This window comes from Pipistrellus kuhlii, unplaced genomic scaffold, assembly GCF_014108245.1.
Source record: "Pipistrellus kuhlii isolate mPipKuh1 unplaced genomic scaffold, mPipKuh1.p scaffold_m20_p_19, whole genome shotgun sequence".
Classification (NCBI taxonomy): Eukaryota; Metazoa; Chordata; class Mammalia; order Chiroptera; family Vespertilionidae; genus Pipistrellus; species Pipistrellus kuhlii.
In genome coordinates this window covers 9,391,558-9,411,288 of record NW_023425504.1, presented here as the reverse complement: position 1 = coordinate 9,411,288, position 19,731 = coordinate 9,391,558, and the positions used below count along the sequence as shown (strand labels likewise).

At 38.6% G+C, this 19,731-nt stretch overlaps 1 protein-coding gene across 5 annotated transcripts in view; it reads left to right on the top strand.

Annotated features, from left to right (window-relative positions):
• Positions 1-19,731, top strand: part of PHF6 (PHD finger protein 6) — a 55,750-nt gene that overhangs the window by 18,461 nt on the left and 17,558 nt on the right. For all 5 annotated transcript variants that reach the window (XM_036443375.2, XM_036443376.2, XM_045583505.1 and 2 more), the window contains 5 exons: positions 4,007-4,140; positions 4,408-4,451; positions 17,307-17,473; positions 17,642-17,785; positions 19,284-19,388. In XM_036443375.2, the coding sequence (XP_036299268.1) occupies positions 4,007-4,140; positions 4,408-4,451; positions 17,307-17,473; positions 17,642-17,785; positions 19,284-19,388 (594 nt within the window). The remainder of the gene's footprint in view (positions 1-4,006; positions 4,141-4,407; positions 4,452-17,306; positions 17,474-17,641; positions 17,786-19,283; positions 19,389-19,731) is intronic.

Sequence of the window (19,731 nt, the reverse complement as noted above, 5' to 3'; positions counted from 1 at the left end):
TACTTATAAAGATAATAAGCTATCTGTGGAAGTAAAGTATAAGAGCCAAAATGAATACTGTATCTTAAGTCCTATAGGAGTTCAGGAGGGAAATTATTTCAGATGTTGGAATATAACATAGTAGACTAATAGGTAATAATTATGTTCCCATTTTGTATTCATGGGTACACAAGCAGATTTAAAGTTTGCATTTAGTTTTTTTGTGGATACTTTTTGCTATATTGTTAGTACCTTGTCAGAATTTCATATGCAAGAAGGTATTTGTTTATTTATGAGTGTTGTATAAAATAGATCCTATAAATTCTAATTGAGGAAAATTCCTGCTCCTTAACTTGAAAAGAATTTTCACTCCCTGAAAACATTTTTATTGATATGTTTTCCTCTTTTCTTCTTTGAGAGAAATTGACAAAAGTGGCAATCTTTTTCTCAGTTAAAAAAAAAAAAGGATCAGTCCTAAGTTGCTGTAGTTCACTGGTTATACTTTGGGCAGAGGAACTCCATTAGCCTTTTTTTTTTTTTTTTTTTTTTTTTCTTTAACTGGGAAGCCCTTTATTTGACCATCTATTTTGAATGATAGCCTTTCTGGATATAGTAATCTTGGTCTCAGATCCTTGCTTTCCATTACCTTGAATATATCATGCCATTCCCTTCTGGCCTGTAGATTTTCTGATGAGAAATCAGGTGTCAGCCTTATGGGAATTCCTTTGTAGGTAACAGTTTTCTTTGCTCTTACTGCCTTTAATATTCTCTCTTTGTCTTTAATTTTTGTCATTTTAATTATGATATGTCTGGTGATGGGTCTGTTTGGGTTCTTCTTGTTTGGGGTTCTCTGTGCCTCTGAACTTAGGTGACTATTTCCTTTACCAAGTCAGGGAAGTTTTCTGCCATTATTTTTTCACCTTCTCTATTCCTTTTTCCATTTCTGCCTCTTCTGGTATACCTACTATTCTAATATTGTTATATTTTACATTGTCCCACAGATCCCTTAAGCTGTCCTCCTGTTTTCTAATTGTTTTTTTCTTTTTGGTTCTCTAATTGAGTGATATTTTCAACTCTGTCTTCTAATTCACTGATTCAATCCTCAGCTTCCCCTAATCTGCTGTGTATTCCTTACAATGTGTTCTTTATTTGTGTTATGTCATTCTTTATCTCAGACTGTTCTTTATTCATAGTTACTATATCTTTTTTCATACTGTTGAGCATTTTTAACATCATTACTCTGAACTGTTTCAGATAAATTTCTTATCTCTGCTTCATTTATCTCTTCTTCTGGATTATTCTCTAGTTCTTTCATTTGGGGGTTGTTTTAATCTCTTAAGTGGTCTCTGGGCTAGGTGTTTTCCAATAGGGTGTGTTGACTGCCTTCCCCCCAGGCAAGGCAAATGTCTGCGTGGGAAAGATGTCCTGTGCTGTGTGAGGGAATGACTCAGCCCAAGAAACTTAGCGTGTCTGCCTTCTGAGTTCTATCCCCCAAGTCCCAGTCTTGGGGTCTGCTCTCACAGCTATCGTCCACTTTACCCTCCCTCTGAAAGAGCACAAGGTGGGTGGCTACACTGGGAATTTTTGTGTGTTGGCACCGGAAGAGGGTGCCTGAACTTTCAGCTGCCACTCCCTGGCAGACAGCACCCTACTGCTTTTCACAGCTAGTTGTTATTTGGGTACCCTCCTCAGTTTAGTGTTCTCTGCTGAGGAACCCAGCTTTGGGATTAGATCCCAGAATTCTCAGTGCAATCCCCACATTAGATATCTCTCTGGGACTTCAGTTGCCATTTGTGGGTGCCGGGCAAGCCCTTTTGTGTCTCCACCTTCAGTCCTTGGGTATCAGGGCTCTCCTGTGAGTTTTCCGTTGATTATTCAAAAAGCCTTTCCGTATTTCAGTTGCAATTCCAGCTTGTTCCTGGGAGCATGTCTGTGCAGCATCCTTCTACTCTGTTGCCATTTTTAATCCAGATCCCAGTATAATATTTGCTATAAAAGTGTAATATGCTAATTAAAACTGATGTCCTTCTGGATGACCTTCTGGACAAAGCCGCAGCAGTGGGGGCCGAGGCCGAGGCAGCTGCCACAATGGTGGGGGCCAAGCCCCTTGCACTATTTTTGTGCATGGGGTCTCTAGTTTTTAATATCTCTCCTTTCATTTTTACCTGCTAATTGAATTTAATAAATTTTTTCAAAATGTATTTATGCAAACCCATTTTAGATATAATTTTAAGATGAATTATTTGCAGTAGAGTTTTGAATGAAATGGGGTAATGTTCGATTTATTAAGTTAAAAAGACAGGTTGCAAAAAAAGAAAAAAAAAGGTCGCAAAATGGTACATACAAAATTACATGGAAAATACTTTCACATAAGCATTCAACACTTAAATAGCATCTCTGATTGGTGAGTATGAGTGATTTTTAATTTTTTGTGTGTTTTCCAAAATTCTATAATAAGTCTGTGTGTTTTGATTAGCAATGTAATTTACTTGCCCCACTAGCATGCCTCGATGTTTGAGCACTGATCTATAAATCAGGAGGTCACAGTTTGATTCCTGGTCTGGGAACATGCCTGGGTTGCAGGCTCGATCTCCAGTAGGGGACATGCAGGAGGCAGCCCATCAATGATTCTCTCTCATCATTGATGTTCCTATCTATCTCTCCCTCTCCTTTCCTCTCTGAGATTAAAAAAAATATATTTTAAAAAAGGAAATGTAACTTACTAAAATAATGGAACCTTATAATTAAGCTTCAGTACAAATATTCTACCTTCTCAAGAATTTATAAGCCATCTAAAAGTATTTAACAACATTTCCTGTTTGGTAATTTGGCATAGTATTTCTTTTTACATTAATACTTTGATGTTTCTATATTTATTTAAGGAAGTGGAGTATTTCACTAGTATTAATAATTGACACTGGCCCTCATGTTTTCTTGGAAGTACCTGTATTGGGAATGTTTCTGAGTGTTTTTTGAATGATGGCTTGAAAAAGAATTTGAGTGTTTGACTTGCTTAGAGCAATATAAGAAAATTTATTGGAATCTATATTAGCCTCTTGGTAAATAAAATTGCTTTAGGGCCAAGTAATCTAAAATTAGGATGGTAAATGTTCTTTATGTTAAAATGAATAAAGAGGAATAAGAACAGTTTTGAATGAGGTGTCTAGCCATTTAAAAACAAATGAGCAGTTTTTAAGATTTATCTTATTATGAGTTTATTTTAGCATGGCATTTATGGCTTAGAAGATAGCCTCATTAAAAGACCATTCTGCACAATACATTGTGATATGTTAAACCACTAACAATCATTGTTACGTAGTTGTTAATGCTACTTTTTAAAAATATTTTTTCCTAATTTTACATCATGAGCTAGTTAAACAATATGAATTATTCAATAAAATCATAAGGTAAGTTATAGTAAAATATGTTGATAGAGTCTGTTCTTTTATTTATTTGTTTGAATTCATAATGCAAGAGGTAAGTAACAGGTTACATCACAAAATGTTTTTAGAACTTAAGGTATTTAGAATCTACCTCGTTCTTTTTATCTTCCTTCCTTCCCTCACTTAAAATTTATTCTACCAGATTCCCAAATAGTATGTGACGGTTGTTTTTTCCTGAAGATTCTCATTGATTATGTGGAAATATAAAGGAAAATTTTTTCTGGTATGAGGCATTTTCACCAATTATACATTTCTAGGAAGATCTGGATTGTGAAAAGTTTTTAATTTTATACAGTTTACATACCTTATTTGTAACATTTCAAAATTTCTCTTTACCACAGTGAAACAATAGACATTAATAATATTCCATTAATTTTGTTTTTGTTTAACATGGGGGGGAAAAGCATCCCCGGCAGAATTGTATTCGAATTACTTCTTGGCACGAACCCCAAAAAAATAGCATTAAGTTACACAACTTTTCATTAACCAATTTGTTTTCCTTGACAGAGATTAATATGCCTCTAACCTGATATCATTGCCTTAGCAAAGTCACACACTAATAATATTTTATTGTTTTCCTGTAGATGTGTTCTTTGTGCCATTGTCCTGGAGCAACAATTGGTTGTGATGTGAAAACTTGCCACAGGACATACCACTACCACTGTGCATTGCATGATAAAGCTCAAATACGAGAAAAACCTTCACAAGGAATTTACATGTAATTATTCAACTTCTCTTTAAATTTTTTTAACAGTCATACGTTCTTTAGGCTTTTGTAAAAACAATTTCCCATTTCAAATAATTTAATTGTAAAGAGTGTTTTCGGTAAATAACTTAATGCTTAGTGAAATGGCATAGAAAGTTTAATAATAAGATTTTGGGAATCTAGCTTGTAATTGGGGTAAAGTGTATCCTTCACTTTTTAGATTTGAAAAATGGGTTTAGTTTGTTTACTTGACAATTTTTAATATCTTCATTTTTATAGGGTTTATTGCAGGAAACACAAGAAAACTGCACATAACTCTGAAGGTACGTCATTCAGTCAATTATCAATTTCAAGAAGAAATTTGAGTAAAATATGAGTAAATTATCCTATCTTAACTTTTACCGTTGGATGTACCTCAATATTGAATACATTTTGCAGAATTAAGAAAATTAATGTACAATAGTGAAAAAGATCTGAATTTTAAAAAAAAACTATCTCTAAGGTTTTTAAAGAGTTAATCAAATGATGCTAATGGCTCAGGATTTCTGTGTTTATATAAATGTTTTAGTGGATTATAGAGTTAATAATTGGCCTGCTGTCTAATACAGAAATGTGAACTTGGGATCCTAGTACATTTGTCATCACCAGGCTGTCTGTTAATTTTTTATTTACATTGTAGTACTTGTTTATTTTAATGCAGATATGTTCATAAGAAATAATCAAGTTTTAAAAGTAAACCTAAAATTATTTTATAGTTTCTTTTCATTTAAATTTATACAAAGCCAGGTTAATCATTTTTATGTAAAGTTAGCCAAGTTGTACTTTCATTTAAATTTATACAAAACTAGGTTAATCATTTTTATGTAAAGTTTTTAAAAGGTATGGGAAAGTTCTCATATCAAATCCTCACTTGTTTTAAACTTTTTCAAACAGGTGGTTTTGACACTTTTATGTGTAATATAAAAAGGCTTAGATTTCATCTGATATTGTTCTATCCTTCAATTTAGATTAATGATCTTTAAAGTTTTTTTTAAGCTTCCTAGAATGTGTTGCTTAGAATTAGAATGGTTTGAGCCTGTTGTTTTAGGAAGTTGTTTCTTTTATAAAGAATTACCTAGCCCAGCTGGCATGGCTCAGTGGTTGAGCATACGCACCAAGAGGTCACGGGTTGGGTTCCTGGTCAGGGAATATGCCTGGGTTGCAGGCTTGATCCCCTGTGTGAGGTGACCAGGAGACAGCCGACAAATGATTCTCTCTTATCATTGATGTTTCTATCTCTCTCTCCCTCCCTATCCCTTCCTCTCTGAAATCAATAAAAATATATTTTTTAAAGAAAATAATTACCTAATTATCAGTATTAGGATAATAAAATTTGTGGGTTTTTTTGATCTCTTAGAACTTGATTTCATAATACAAACTAGTATTGCTTCTACTCTGGACTCCAGATACTTTAAAAGTACTGGCTAGCCCTCCCCGGTTTGGCTCTGTGGATAGAGCATTGGCCTGTGGACTTAAGGGTCCCGGGTTCAATTCTGGTCAAGGGCACATGCTTGGTTTGCAGGCTAGATCCCCAATAGGGGGTGTGCAGGAGGCAGCTGGTCAATGATTGTTTCATCATTGATGTTTCTCTTTCTCTCCCTTCTCTGAAATCAATAAAATATTTTTTTTAAAAAGTAAAAGTGCTGGTTAAAAATACAGTCGTTAGCAAAAACTTGTTTTTTTTAAGATAAACAGATTAGAAAAGTAATAGTAAACTTTTTGAAGTGCTAAAGTGCAACTGATAAACCTTTATAGTGTTTTGTTTTGTTTTAAATATATTTTTATTGATTTCAGAGAGAAGGGAGAGGAAGAGAGAGATAGAAACATCAATGATGAGCCGAAACCGGTTTGGCTCAGTGGTAGAGCGTCGGTCTGCGGACTGAAAGGTCCCTGGTTCGATTCCGGTCAAGGGCATGTACCTTGGTTGCGGGCATATCCCTGGTAGGGGGTGTGCAAGAGGCAACTGGTCGATGTTTCTCTCTCATCGACGTTTCTAGCTCTCTATCTCTCTCCCTCTCTGTAAAAAATCAATAAAATATATATTTAAAAAAAAGAAGAAAAAAAAAAAGAAACATCAATGATGAGAGAGAATCATTGATTGGCTGCCTCCTGCACTTCACCTACTGGGGATGGAGCCTGCAACCAGGGCACATGCCCTTGATCGGAATCAAATCCAGGACCCTTCAGTCCACAGGCTGATGTCCTTCCTATCCACTGAGCCAAACCGGCGAGAGCAACCTTTATAGTGTTTTTCTTCAGTTTTCTTTCTTACTTAGTTCTATAATTGAATTTTAAACCTTTTGTGAAAAGTTAAGAGTAAGCTTTCCCACCTTCTACTTCAGATTTTAACAGTGTATTTATTTTATTCTATTTAAGATTGTAGTGACCATATATGGCAAGCCAAGGATTGAGACTTATGACCTAATGGATACAAGTATATGAGCATACTGAGGCAGGAAATTTGAGGATGGCAGCAATGATTTAGACATCTCCCCTTTACATTTCTGAAGCTGATAATACCATCTAGTGGTGGAGAAAAGTCACTGCAGACTATGTAAAGTTGAATAATTTTGACCACTTTTTGCTTTGAGAAACATATTAATGAGAACTATCTAAATTCATACTTTTCAAAATTAATTTTCTTTTAATGTAACTGGCAGGATTACTACAATTTGAATTTGTGATACAATTGATTCGAATTTTGAGTTTTGTGTACTTTTATACACATTGTGTTTATACTTAAATTGTAGAACTTGAAGCATAATTTTACAATTTAGAAATATTACAGCCCTAGCCAGCTTCACTCAGTGGATAGAGCATTGGCCTGCAGACTTAAGGGTCTCGGGTTTCCTTCTGGTCAAGGGCACGTACTTCAGTTGCAGGCTCAATCCCCGGTCCCAGTCAGGGCTCCTATAGGAGGCAACCAATCAATGTATCTCTCTCACATGGATGTTTCTCTCTCTGTGTCTCTCCCCCTCCCTTCCACTACCTCTAAAAATCAATGGAAAAATATCCTCAGGTGATTATTTGTTGTGGCAGAATGCATGGGAGAACGATTAGCCAGCACTCTGAGGGAAGAAAGTGAAACCTTTATTTCACAGATCTGCTAGTCCAGGGAAATTCCGGATCCAAAGCCTGAATTGAACTTCTGGGAGGCTCTGACCTATGTATTTTCTCCTGTAGCAGGCCTCTGAGGGTCCCCGAAGCTCTTCCCAAGTCAGCTGTGGTGGGGCCCTGGGGTTAGGCTCCGAAGCTCCGCCCAAGTCAGAGTGGGGAAGTAAGACTACAGTTTTAATGAGATACTGAACTAATTGCAAGTCGTCCCCCCCGCCATTTTCCTTTTCATTCCCCCTTCTTGTTACACAAGCTATTTTTAGTGTTGGGGATTACAAAAAAACAAACTTAGAAATTGGGGATAAGGTTGACGACTACTCTAGCTACGTACTGCTGAAGGAGGGAGGGCAACGAAAAAGGGGGTTCAGTATCCCGAGTCTTCCCCATCTTCCCCAAGGGGATCATCAGAGTAACAAGGGCAGAGAGGTTCTCCCAATACCAGTCTGGGGTTCCGGCGACACTTGTATGAAGAAAGAATAAAACTGTTTGGAAAAAAAACAAAACAAAACACAAAAACAGTAATTATTCAGATAGAAGGGCATAAGGAGATTCAGGTTGGTCAGCTGGATCCACTGTCTTCTTGAAGATGATATGCAGGGGTTAGTTCAGGTCAGAGGATACCTTCCACTCTGGATGCTGATTGTCCAGCTGATGGGCTTCTTTAACCCGGTAGTGGTGGATCCAGGTGTTCAGTCCTGTGACTTTGAGAGCTGAGGGGGTGGTTAGTATGACTGAATAGGGTCCCTTCCAAGTTAGCTTTAGGGGGTTCCTTTTTCCAATCTGTTACCCAAACCTGGTCCCTAAGCTTGTGAGGGTGCACAGCTGTTCCTAGAGAGATGGGCAATCGATCAGTAACCCATCTGTGGACTTCAAGGATAGTTTTCCAAAGTCCTTGTAGCTCTTTCTGAATTTCTAAGTCCGCTATTTTCCCCAAATCTCCCTTTGGCCGAATTAAGGAAGGGGATCTGCCATATAGAATTTCAAATGGATAGAACCCTACCCTGGTTCTCGGGGCCCAGCACACTCACAGGAGCACATGTGGTAAGATATCTGTCTAGGGTAAATTCATCTCCGGGCTTAGCTTACCCATAGCCTGCTTCAGAGTCCGGTTCATGTGTTCTACTTTCACTGAACTCTGGGGCCTGTAGGCTATATGTAACTTCCACTTAATTCCTAAAGCCTTAGCTACCTGCTATACTACCTCAGCTATAAAAGTGAGCCATTAGCTGACCCTGTGGTTAATGACGTTCCATACCATGGAATTATGTCCTTCAGTAACTCCTCAGTGACATCTCTCGCCTTCTCCGTGCGGGTAATGCCTCAACCCAGCCTGAAAAGGTTCAGGCAAAAACTAAAATATATTTATTTCCTCTACTAGGCCCTATTTCTGTAGTCTACATCTAGATCTTCAAAGGGAGTGTGCCCACAGTGCTGAATTCCTATCGGTCCTACAGGACCCTGACTTGCATTGTTCTGTGCACAGAGGAGGCAGTGCTGAGAGACTGAGGCGCATAAGGAGGGGAGACAGCAGTTAGATAGTATCTGCTTAACAAGGCTTCTAGAGCCCTCTTCCCTAAATAGGTAAGTTCATGCTGTTGGAGGACTACTCTTATGAGCTAACTGTTCTGGAACATAGGCCCTATGATCTGGGAATATCCACCAACCTTCCTTCATCCTTTTACCCCCTTCTCATTGAGCCCATTCTTCTTCTTCTTTTTAAAAAAAAAAAATATATTTTATTGATTTTTTACAGAGAGGAAGGGAGAGAGATATAGAGCTAGAAACGTCAATGAGAGAGAAACATTGACCAGCTGCCTCTTGCACACCCCCTACTGGGGATGTGCCCGCAACCAATGTACATGCTCTTGACCAGAATCGAACCAGGGACCTTTCAGTCCGCAGACCGACGCTCTACCACTGAGCCAAATCGGTTTCGGCCCATTCTTCTTGAGAGGTATATTCAGGTAATTCAGGAACCAGCATGATCCAAGATGGCACCTTAGCAGCTAGCCTGGCCGCTGTGTCTGCGGGATGGTTCCCTTCTGACACGGAGTCTTTTCCTTTTGGGTGTCCTCTACAATGGATGACTGCTACTTCCTTGGGCTCCCAGACTGCTTCTAGTAACGTCAAGATCTCATTCTGATTTTTTATTCCTTTTCCTCCAGCCACCAGGAGGCCCCTTTCCTTGTATATGGCCCCTTGGATATGCAGGGTAGCGAAGGCATAGTGCAAGTCAGTGTAGATGTTGGTGCCCTTATCCTTACTGAGATTTAAGACTCTGACTAGGGCCCAAAGTCCTGCCCTCTGTGCTGACCATCTTTCAGGCAGGGCCTGTGCCTCTATTATCTCAAAGTTTGATACCACTGCATACCTGGCTCGTCTTTTTCCCTCTTCTAGGAAGCTACTGATGTCCTTGAACAATACTAAGTCTGGATTCTTTAGAGGCCTATCTGTTAGATCTGGCTGGTTGGAGTAAACCTTTTTTAGGACTTCTAGACAGTCATGCTCAGGGGTTCCCTCTGCGATGGGTAGGAAAGTGGCAGGATTAAGAGTTCTTACTGTCTCTAATCTTATTCATGGATTTTCACATAGGAGCCCTTGGTATTGAGTCATCTGAACATGAATCAGCCAATGTTAAGGTGACAACAGCATAAGGCACTTTAGCATCTAAGTTCTGTTCCCAGAGTGAGTTTGTCTGCCTCTTTGACTAATAAGGTCATGGCTGCAAGGGTCCTGAGGCATGGGGGCCACCCGAAGGCATCCAGGTCAATCTGTTTGGAGAGGTAGGCTCCTGGCCTCTGCCATGGTCCCAACTCCTGAGTCAGAACTCCTGGGGCTACCCTGTTGTTCTCGTGAATGAAAAGGTTCAAGTCCCATGTCAGATCTGGGAGCCCTAAGGCTGGCACCTCGATGAGCTTTGTCTTTATGGTGGTGAAGGCTTTTCCTGTTCAAGACTCCAGTTAATGGGTGCCTTTTCCTCTCCTTTTAAAGCTTCATAGAGGGGCTTAGCTAGATCTGAGAATCCTGTGATCCAACTTCAACAGAACCCTGCTGCCCCTAGGAATTCCCGAATCTGTCACTGGGTCCTGGGAACTGGTATGGCACATACTGCCTGTTTTCTTTTAGTCCCTAGTCTTCGTTTCCCTTGGGTAATTTGGAAACCTATGTATTTGACTTCCCTCTGACAGATCTGAACCTTTGTTTTGGACACTCAGTAACCTGTTTCAGTTAAGAGTCTTAGAAGGGTTTGAGTTCCTTCCCAACACTGAGCTCGCATGGAGTAGGCTATATATTGGAGTAGAATGCACCCCATGTCCTATCCTGGAAATTTGGACAAATCTGCTGCAAGTGCTCCACTAAAAAATCTTGGAGAGTTCTTGAACCCTTGTGGCAGTCTGGTCCAGGTGAACTGCTCCTTAGCCCCTGTGATGGGGTTTTCCCACTGGAAGGCAAACAGGGGCTGACTGGAGGGTGCCAGCTGAAGACAAAAAAGGGCATCTTTTGTATCTAAACATGTAAACCATCCCACGTCTGACGGAATGAGTGCCAGGAGGGTATATGATTTATCTGATATCTTTACTGAAAAAGCAGAATCCAGAGTTTACTGGTGACATAGAGAATGCAGAGCAAATGCACATCACATTTCCACTGGAGAAGACAGGGCAAGTGACCTCAGTCTTCCTTTTGTAGGAACCCTGAAGATTCAAAGCAGAGGTGGTGATCCTTACCCCACCCTTAATGTTTGGCATTGTTTTCTATTAAAAAAAAGATCCAACAAACATTTATTTAGTGCCTGCTAGGTGTGGGCACATTGAGGAATTTAGAAAAGTAGTCCCTATGGACAAAGAGCTTACAATCTACTCGACATATACCAAGAGTAATAATTAACAGTTGAATAGAATTTTATAGTTTACAAAGCATTTTTTCACAAACATTGTCTTAAAGCAGCCTTTTCAGGAAGGTGTTAATAATTATTGCCATTTGATACACTGCAAGTCTTTGCCCTGAGAATGTTAAGTAACTTTACCAAGTTAAGATACAATAAGTGGCAGTTTTCAAACTTTCTGTCCAAGGGTTCTTTCTACTTCATACTCTTAACTGATGTGAGAATTTAGGATAGAGAGGGAAATATAGCTTAAACCAGGAAGGTAGAAGATGGGCAAAATACTGATTAGGAAGGAGAAATGAATTGGTAAAGGGACAGATGGGATTTTATAATACTAGGAGGAGAGTTGGTTTCCTGGTAAATTGGTCACTCCTGTGCCTCATAGGAGCAATCAGAAGGCTAACCTGGCCATTCTAAAGTGACAGACATATAGGGGCTGTGCTCATAAAGATTGGGAGTGATTGGTGTGACATAGAAGGAGGACAATATTTTGTCACCTTCCTTATCAACCTGGATTTTTAGAGTTTGCAGCTGTGAATGCAAGGTAAGGTTTTATTTTTTATCAAATTAATTCGTTTGAATAGGTATAGGAACAGTGTGCAAAAATCAGCAGTACAAGAGTATACACTATAAGTATTTCTCCCATCCTTGCCCTTGCATCTCAGATTCCAAATTCCTTTGTTAAAATCAGCCACTACTATCAGATTCTTATAATATCCTTTTAGAGCAATTCTGTGCATACCTAAGCATATGTAACTATTCTTTTTCTAACTTGAAATGTGTATTTCCATGGCAATGGGTATTACCACTTTAACAGCATCTAGTAACTCAATAATACATATTTGTCCCCACTCTGCTATTCCTTAGCTTTGTGACCTTGGGCAAAATTATTTAACTTCTCTGAATTTATTTCCTTATCTATAAAGTAGGGGATGGATGTGGTGACTGATACAACCTGATGGGATTGTTGTGAGGCTCAAATGAGATAAAGCATGAAGAATGCATAGCATAACTGGTGTATTCTAATTCATATTTGAGGTGGAAAAAGGCAAGATACAGAACAATATTCTTAGAATGCCATTTGTCTGTACATCTTTTTAAAATTTTTTTAAACTAGATTTTTATTGACTTCAGAGAGAAAGAGGTAGAAATAGCAATGATGAGAGAATCATTGATCGGCTGCCTCCTGCACGCCTCCTACTAGGGACCAAGCCCCCAAACCCGGACATGTGCCCTGACCAGGAATTGAATCCGGGACCCTTCAGTCTGTAGTCCAACGCTCTATCCTCTGAACCAAACCAGCTAGGGCTGTACATCCTTTTAAAATTTATTTGCACACACAGATAAAATAGTAGCTGACATTTATTTATAGCATTCTATATGCCACACACTGTTCTGAATTAAGTACTTTACATGAACTACTAATTTAATTCAGGAATCTTCTGAGGTAGATTTCACATTTAAGGACACACAGTCTATAACAGATACAGGATTCAATACCAGGCTCTCAACCCTTGAGACTGAGAAAGGAAGCAGTTAACTGTTACCTTAAGAGGGAGGAAGGGAGTTTATAAGGAAAAAAGGGAAGCAAGAAAGCTACGGTGTCAGTTGGGAGTGCAGAACAGGTGGAATTGGAAGGTGGAAAGGAAGATTTTTTTACTTTTAGGCAGATCTTTTATAATGAAAGAAAAAATTTATAAAAGGTTAAAACATTTTTATAATTTTGAATTGGGAATGAAAATTTTAAACAAAGGTTCTGTGACTAGCTTTGTACTTGCATTTTCAATTATATATTTTTTTAAGGATAAGTTCCCAAAAGTAAAATCACTGGGTCAAAGGATTCAATCTTTTTAAGGTTCCCATACTGCTTTCTAGAAAGATTGTGCTAGATTATATTCCTACCAGTGGCCCGGTGCATGAAATTCATGTACGGGGCAGGGGGTGGGGGGGTGTTCCCTCAGCCCAGCCTGCACCCTCTCGCAATCTGGGACCACTGGCTCCTAACCACTCACCAGCCTGCCTGCTTGACTGATCACCCTTAACCCTCTGCTGCCTTGTCTGATTGCCCTTAACTCCTCTACCTGCTGCTTGCCTGATCACCCCTAACCACCTCTGCCTGCGTGCCTGATCGCCCCTAACTGCCTCTGCCTCACCCCGCACCTGGGACCTGGGCTTCCCTCCCTCTGGCCAGTCACAGGCACCTGGGACCACAGAATGTGCAGCTTGTCCCTCTCCTGGGCCACAGGCAAAGGTGCAGCTGCTGGCACCTGGGACCCTAGAGTAGGTGGGTTGTCCCTCTCCTGGGCTGGAGCCTGGCTGATCCCCATTCCTCTCTCCCCAGCCTGAGTGTCTGAGCAGTTATGGTGTGATGACATGAGGGTATGATAACTATTTGCATATTAGCTTTTTATTATATAGGACTTTAAACCTACCAGATTTGAGGTCCTGAACCTAACTGTCCCTATACCTGGGCTCCTGAGCATTAAAGAGAAAAAAAATCAACATGATATAGAAAAATGTTAATTACATGCAAACAAGGGGTTAGAATAAGATGGGACTTGGAGACATTGTAGAAAATAGGTCTAGGCAAAGTACCGAAAATTAGGTACAGTGGTATAGCGGCAGATAGGAGCGGGTGCAGGCTGGGATAAGAGACACACAACCCCATGCACGAATTTCATGCACCAGGCCTCTAGTATTTAAATAATAAGAAACTTCTATTATATTTTTTCTGATACATTTACTATCTTTGGTGTTTTCCATTTCTTGGCATAGTTCATTATTTGTATCTGGTAAAATTTTATTTCTTCTTGCAGGACTTCTTTTAACTTTTTTTTTTTAATAAATCTTTATTGTTCAGATTATTACAATTGTTTCTTCTCCCCCCCCCCCCCCATAGTTCCCCTACACCCAGTCCCCACCCCACCCTCTGCCCTTACCTCCCCCCACATCCTTATTCATAGGTATATGATTTTTGTCCAGTCTCTTCCCATACCCCCCACACAAACACACCTTTCCCCCTGAGAATTAGCAATCCCCTCCCATTTTATGCCCCTGATTCTATTATATTCACCAGTTTATTCTGTTCCTCAGATTTTTAATTCACTTGAATTTAGATTCACTTGTTGGTAGATATGTATTTGTTGTTCATAATTTTTATCTTTACTTTTTTCTTCCCCCTTTCCCCCCTCTTTTTAAAGAGCACCTTTTAGCATTTTATGTAACACTGGTTTGGCTTTTTCTGATCTGTGAAGCTTTTTATCTGACCTTCAATTCTGAATGATAACTTTGCTGGGTAGAGTAATCTTGGTTGTAGGTTCTTGTTATTTATCACTTTAAATATTTCTTGCCTCTCCCTTCTGGCCTGCATAGTTTCTGTTGAGAAATCAGCTCATAATCTTACGGCTGCTCCCTTGTAGGTAACTGTTTTTATCTTGCTGCTTGTAAGATTCTCTCTTTGACTTTTGCCCTTGGCATTTTAATTATGATGTGTCTTGGTGTGGTCCTCTTTGGATTCCTTTTGTTTGGGGTTTTGTGCACTTCCTGGACTTGTAAGTCTATTTCTTTCACCAGGTGGGGAAGTTTTCTGTCATTATTTCTTCAAATAGGTTTTCAGTATCTTGTTCTCTCTCTTCTTATGGCACCCCCATAATTCTGATGTTGGTACATTTGAAGTTGTCCCAGAGGCTTCTTACACTATCTTCAACTTTCTGGATTCTCTTCTCTTCTTGCTTTTCCGGAAGAGTGTCCTTTGCCTCTTTGTATTCCAAATCTTTGACTTGATTCTTACATTCTTCTAGTCTGCTGTTGGGTCTGTGTATAATATTTTTTATTTCAGACAGTGTATGTTTAATTTCTAGTTGGTCCTTTTTCATATCCTCAAAGGTCTCATTAAATTTATCAGCCTTTTCTAGGAAATTCTTGAAAAACCTTATAACTGTGGTTTTGAACTCTATATCCAGTCTTTTGTTCTCCTCTATTTCTTTTGTTTGAGTTCTCTTTCCTTTTCTCGGCATTTTCGATGCTTCCCTGAGTTGGTAGGGTAGCTTTGTGGGCATGGGTGTCCTATATGGTTCAATAGGTCAGCCTCCCAGTTTCCTGATATGGACACTCTTGGTGCACCCCTTTGTGGACTGTGTGTTCACCCTTGTTGCAGTTAAGTCTTGATTGTTGTTGGTGTCACTGGGAGGAATTGACCTCCAGGCCAATTGGCTGTAAGGACCCACTGTGTCTATAATGGAGGAATTTCTGTGCTGGAGACATATTTATGGGGCAGGACTTGTTCCAGTGGGGCTTTGGTGCTCACTGAGTCTGCCTCTTGAATGTGTCCCTTATGAGAGTAGTTGAAATCTGGTGTCATCTCACACAAACCACTAGATACACTACTTTCTGGATCTCCAATGGGGTGCAGGTCAGCTACTGTTTGAGGCCACCCAACCGGAGCTACAGCAAGAACTACAGTTTTCTCTTCTTTGCTTGGGGTTTGGAGGTTTTAGAGCTGTCAGACCAGAGCTGCAGATTGTTTGGTTAAGCTGTAATAGGGCAGGCCATTTATATGCAAATGCCACTATGTGGAACTTGATGGGTTTGTAGATTGTATGGAGCGGAGTCTCAGGGAGTCACTAGGCTAGGGCGTGGCAAAAAGCAATGACTGCCAGTCAGCCATCTCTGCCTTTCCCCGTTTCCTAGTCTTCACATCCCGTGCTCCAGCGCAGTAAACAATGATTGCTGGGCGCACCTCTGCAAGAAAGTCACTCTCACTTTCCGACCTGATGGCCAACAATCCAACTTTTCCCCGTAGGTGTCTGGGTCCCCCGGGTCTCCCCAGAAACTGGATTTCAGAGTAATCAGGAGCTTGTCTCCCTTCGGGTTGGAAAAAAGCAGTGTGCCCAGTCGCCCGCCACCAGCCCGATTTGCGTGCCTTCGTACCTCAGCTTTACAGTGCTTGTGCTCTTTTATCTTTTCTTCTAGTTGTAGAACTTCCACTCAGCCAGCTTTCCTGTAGTTCTGGGTGATAGATGTTTTTTCTTTTAGTTGTAGTTTTGAAATTGTTATGCAAGGTGGTAGTTTAGTTGTTTATCTATGCCGCCATCTTGGTTTCTCTAGCATAGCTTTTCTTTTTTCTTTTTTTAAAAATATATTTTATTGATTTTGTACAGAGAGGAAGGGAGAGAGATAGAGAGTTAGAAACATCAATGAGAGTCATCGATCAGCTGCCTCTTGCACACCCTCTACTGGGGATATGCCTGCAACCAAGGTACATGCCCTTGACCAGAATCGAACCCGGGACCTTTCAGTCCCCAAGCCGACGCTCTATCCATTGAGCCAAACCGGTTTCAGCAGTAGCATAGCTTTTCTATTGCTTATGTTAGAAATTCCTTTTATACTTAATATTTGTTTAATTACTTGATAAGTTAGTTCATTTGTAGATGACTTCCTTGTTAAATTTGATCATTTCATTTTCATGATAGTTTACAGAACTAGCTGTCTAGAGTAGTACTGTTCAGTAGACTTTTCTGTGATAGAAACATTGTCTGATATAAACATTGTCTGTAATGTCCATTAGAGACACACCTTGCCACATGTGACTAGTATACACTTGAAATGGTCATCAAGGCAGTTGAGAAACTGAAGGTTTAATTCTTCTTAATTATAAACGACTTAAATTTTAAAAAGTCTCATGTTGCTAGCAGTTACTATATTATACAGCACAGATATACCTACTTTATGTTCATTTAGTTTTCCAAGTTGTTCTAAGTTTATTTTCTAGGTAAAGTGTTCTGATTTCACCAACAGTGTAAGGTAAGACTCTGAAACCTATGGTCAAGAAAATGAGCTAATTCTAAAAATTAATTTATTAGAGTTTATAGATGTTTACTGAATTATGTAGAAAAGATCACAAAACCAATTTTTATAGAATTATGTTCAATTAAATAATTTTCAATTGTAATAAAAGTATTTTTGTTTGATTTTTTACATTTATATGAAACTTTAAGTTGCTGTATTAACATATCACAAATCATTTCTCCTTATTTCCAAAGGCAGTTTTATTCTAAGGCGAAACCTATGATCTAATGCTCATGAACTAATGCTCATTTTAATGTTGGTCCATGTAAAGTTTTTGTTCATTTTTAAATAGCTGATTTAGAAGAAAGTTTTAATGAACATGAACTGGAGCCCTCATCACCTAAAAGTAAAAAGAAAAGTCGCAAAGGAAGGCCACGAAAAACTAATTTTAAAGGGCTGTCGGAAGATACCAGGTCCACATCCTCTCATGGAACTGATGAAATGGAAAGTAGTTCCTATGTAAGTAGAAAAATGCTTTATTCTTACTTTTTGTTGCACTATGAATATTTCATTTAAATTGTGTTTATAGAAAAAATTCATCATTTGAAATGTTAACTAAGCTTGAGGTTACTAATAGCATACTTCTGTGGATTTTAAAAAATGTTTCTTTTTCTTTTATATTTGCAGAGAGATAGGTCTCCACACAGAAGCAGCCCTAGTGACACCAGGCCTAAATGTGGATTTTGTCATGTAGGGGAGGAAGAAAATGAAGCAAGAGGAAAGCTGCATATATTTAATGCCAAGAAGGCAGCAGCACATTATAAGTGTATGGTAAGCATAGTTCATTTTATATGCTTTTAAACCCAAGTTTTTTGAAAAGCATTTAGCTAGTAACCAACTATGGCACTTTCCCCCCAGCATTACTATTTTATAATTATGAATAGTACTAGATGGGGGGTCACTCAACTCAGCCTGCACCCTCTCACAGTTTGGGACCCCTCGGGAGATGTCCACCTGCCGATTTAGGCCCTTTCCCTGCCATCGCCGCTGAGCTAAAGAGCAGCGAACCCGACTTCTGGCTGAGCAACGCTCCCCCTATGGGAGTACACTGACCACCAGGGAGCAGCTCCTGCATTGAGCGTCTGCCCCTTGGTGGTCAGTGTGCGTCATAGCGACTGGTCATTCTGCTGTTTGGTCAATTTGCATATTAGGGTTTTATTATATAGGATATCCTATAGTCCCACATCTTCATAACTCAGATTTTAAAAAATATGTAGCTTCTATAATTTAGTAGGATTTAAATCAATTCTGATTATACTTACCATACCAGGGAGCAGCTCCTGCATTGAGCGTCTGCCCCTTGGTGGTCAGTGTGCGTCATAGCGACTGGTCATTCTGCTGTTTGGTCAATTTGCATATTAGGGTTTTATTATATAGGATATCCTATAGTCCCACATCTTCATAACTCAGATTTTAAAAAATATGTAGCTTCTATAATTTAGTAGGATTTAAATCAATTCTGATTATACTTACCATATTCTAGATAATCTATAATTGACTAAAAACTCAAACTTTCAACTTTATAAACTTGTTATAAAAGATATGTTCAGTCTCCACTATAACCAAGTAAATGCCTCTTATTGTATTTTATACACTATATTGCAGCTATTTATGAATCTCTCTTCCATAATAGACACTTAAATTCTTTGTGCATAAGAACTGTATCTTATCGTTGCATCCTTAGTTATAGGTCTGAAATATAAATATACATAAATGTTTATTATTTAGATAGATTGTGTTGAATTATTTATCCCATTTATGATTAGGTTCTAAAAAATGTATTATTTAAACCAGATGTTCTTAACTTGACATGCATATTAAATTTACCTGGGGAGTTTATTCCAAAATATGTATCTCTGGAGTAGATCCCAAACATGTTTGGGGGAAAGAGATCCCCAGGTAATACTGATCTGCATCTATAGATGAAATTTGCCAATTTAAACTATTTCTTAAAACTTCGTGGAAATGTAACAGTTGAGATGACAGCGTGACACTGTTGAAATCTACCTTGTTTAATGAAGTATTTGAACTTGGCTCCATACTGGCAACGTTGGTTTTATTTCATTCTTTTTATTTTGGGTTATATTTCAAGCAGACAGTAATATATTAAAAATATTTGAATCAATAATTTATTATTAAGGAAAACTCTTTCTCAGGACATTGAAGTAATGTAACACATCTATTTCTTACTATGTTTAGTCTTTTTCTAAAAAGGATTTTGAATTTTTTTTATTTTGAATATTAAATGTTCTTGCATTTTTTCTTCTAGTTATTTTCTTCTGGCACAGTCCAGCTCACAACAACATCAAGAGCAGAATTTGGAGATTTTGATATTAAAACTGTTCTACAGGAGATTAAGCGAGGAAAGAGAATGGTCTGTGGTTTTATATTCTATGCAACCTTTCTCTTCTATTGCTCTGCTTTAAATATAGAACACTTCCAAATTTATCCAGCCATAAAAAGATTAATATAAAGTAGTCCACATGTTAAAGCACAGTATCTATTTGACTTATTTGTAATATAATAAAGGATGCTGATGTTACTGAATCTTATTCCTTTTTCTATGTAACTTCATTCCTTAATAGAATTATGAGATTTATATTTCAGGGTATTTGAGAGTCTTAATAAAAAAAATGAGGTGAATGTAATGCTATTTATTAAGTTTAAAATGTTAATATTGTTTAAGCTTGCCTAAAGAAAAATTCCAAAACCCCAAT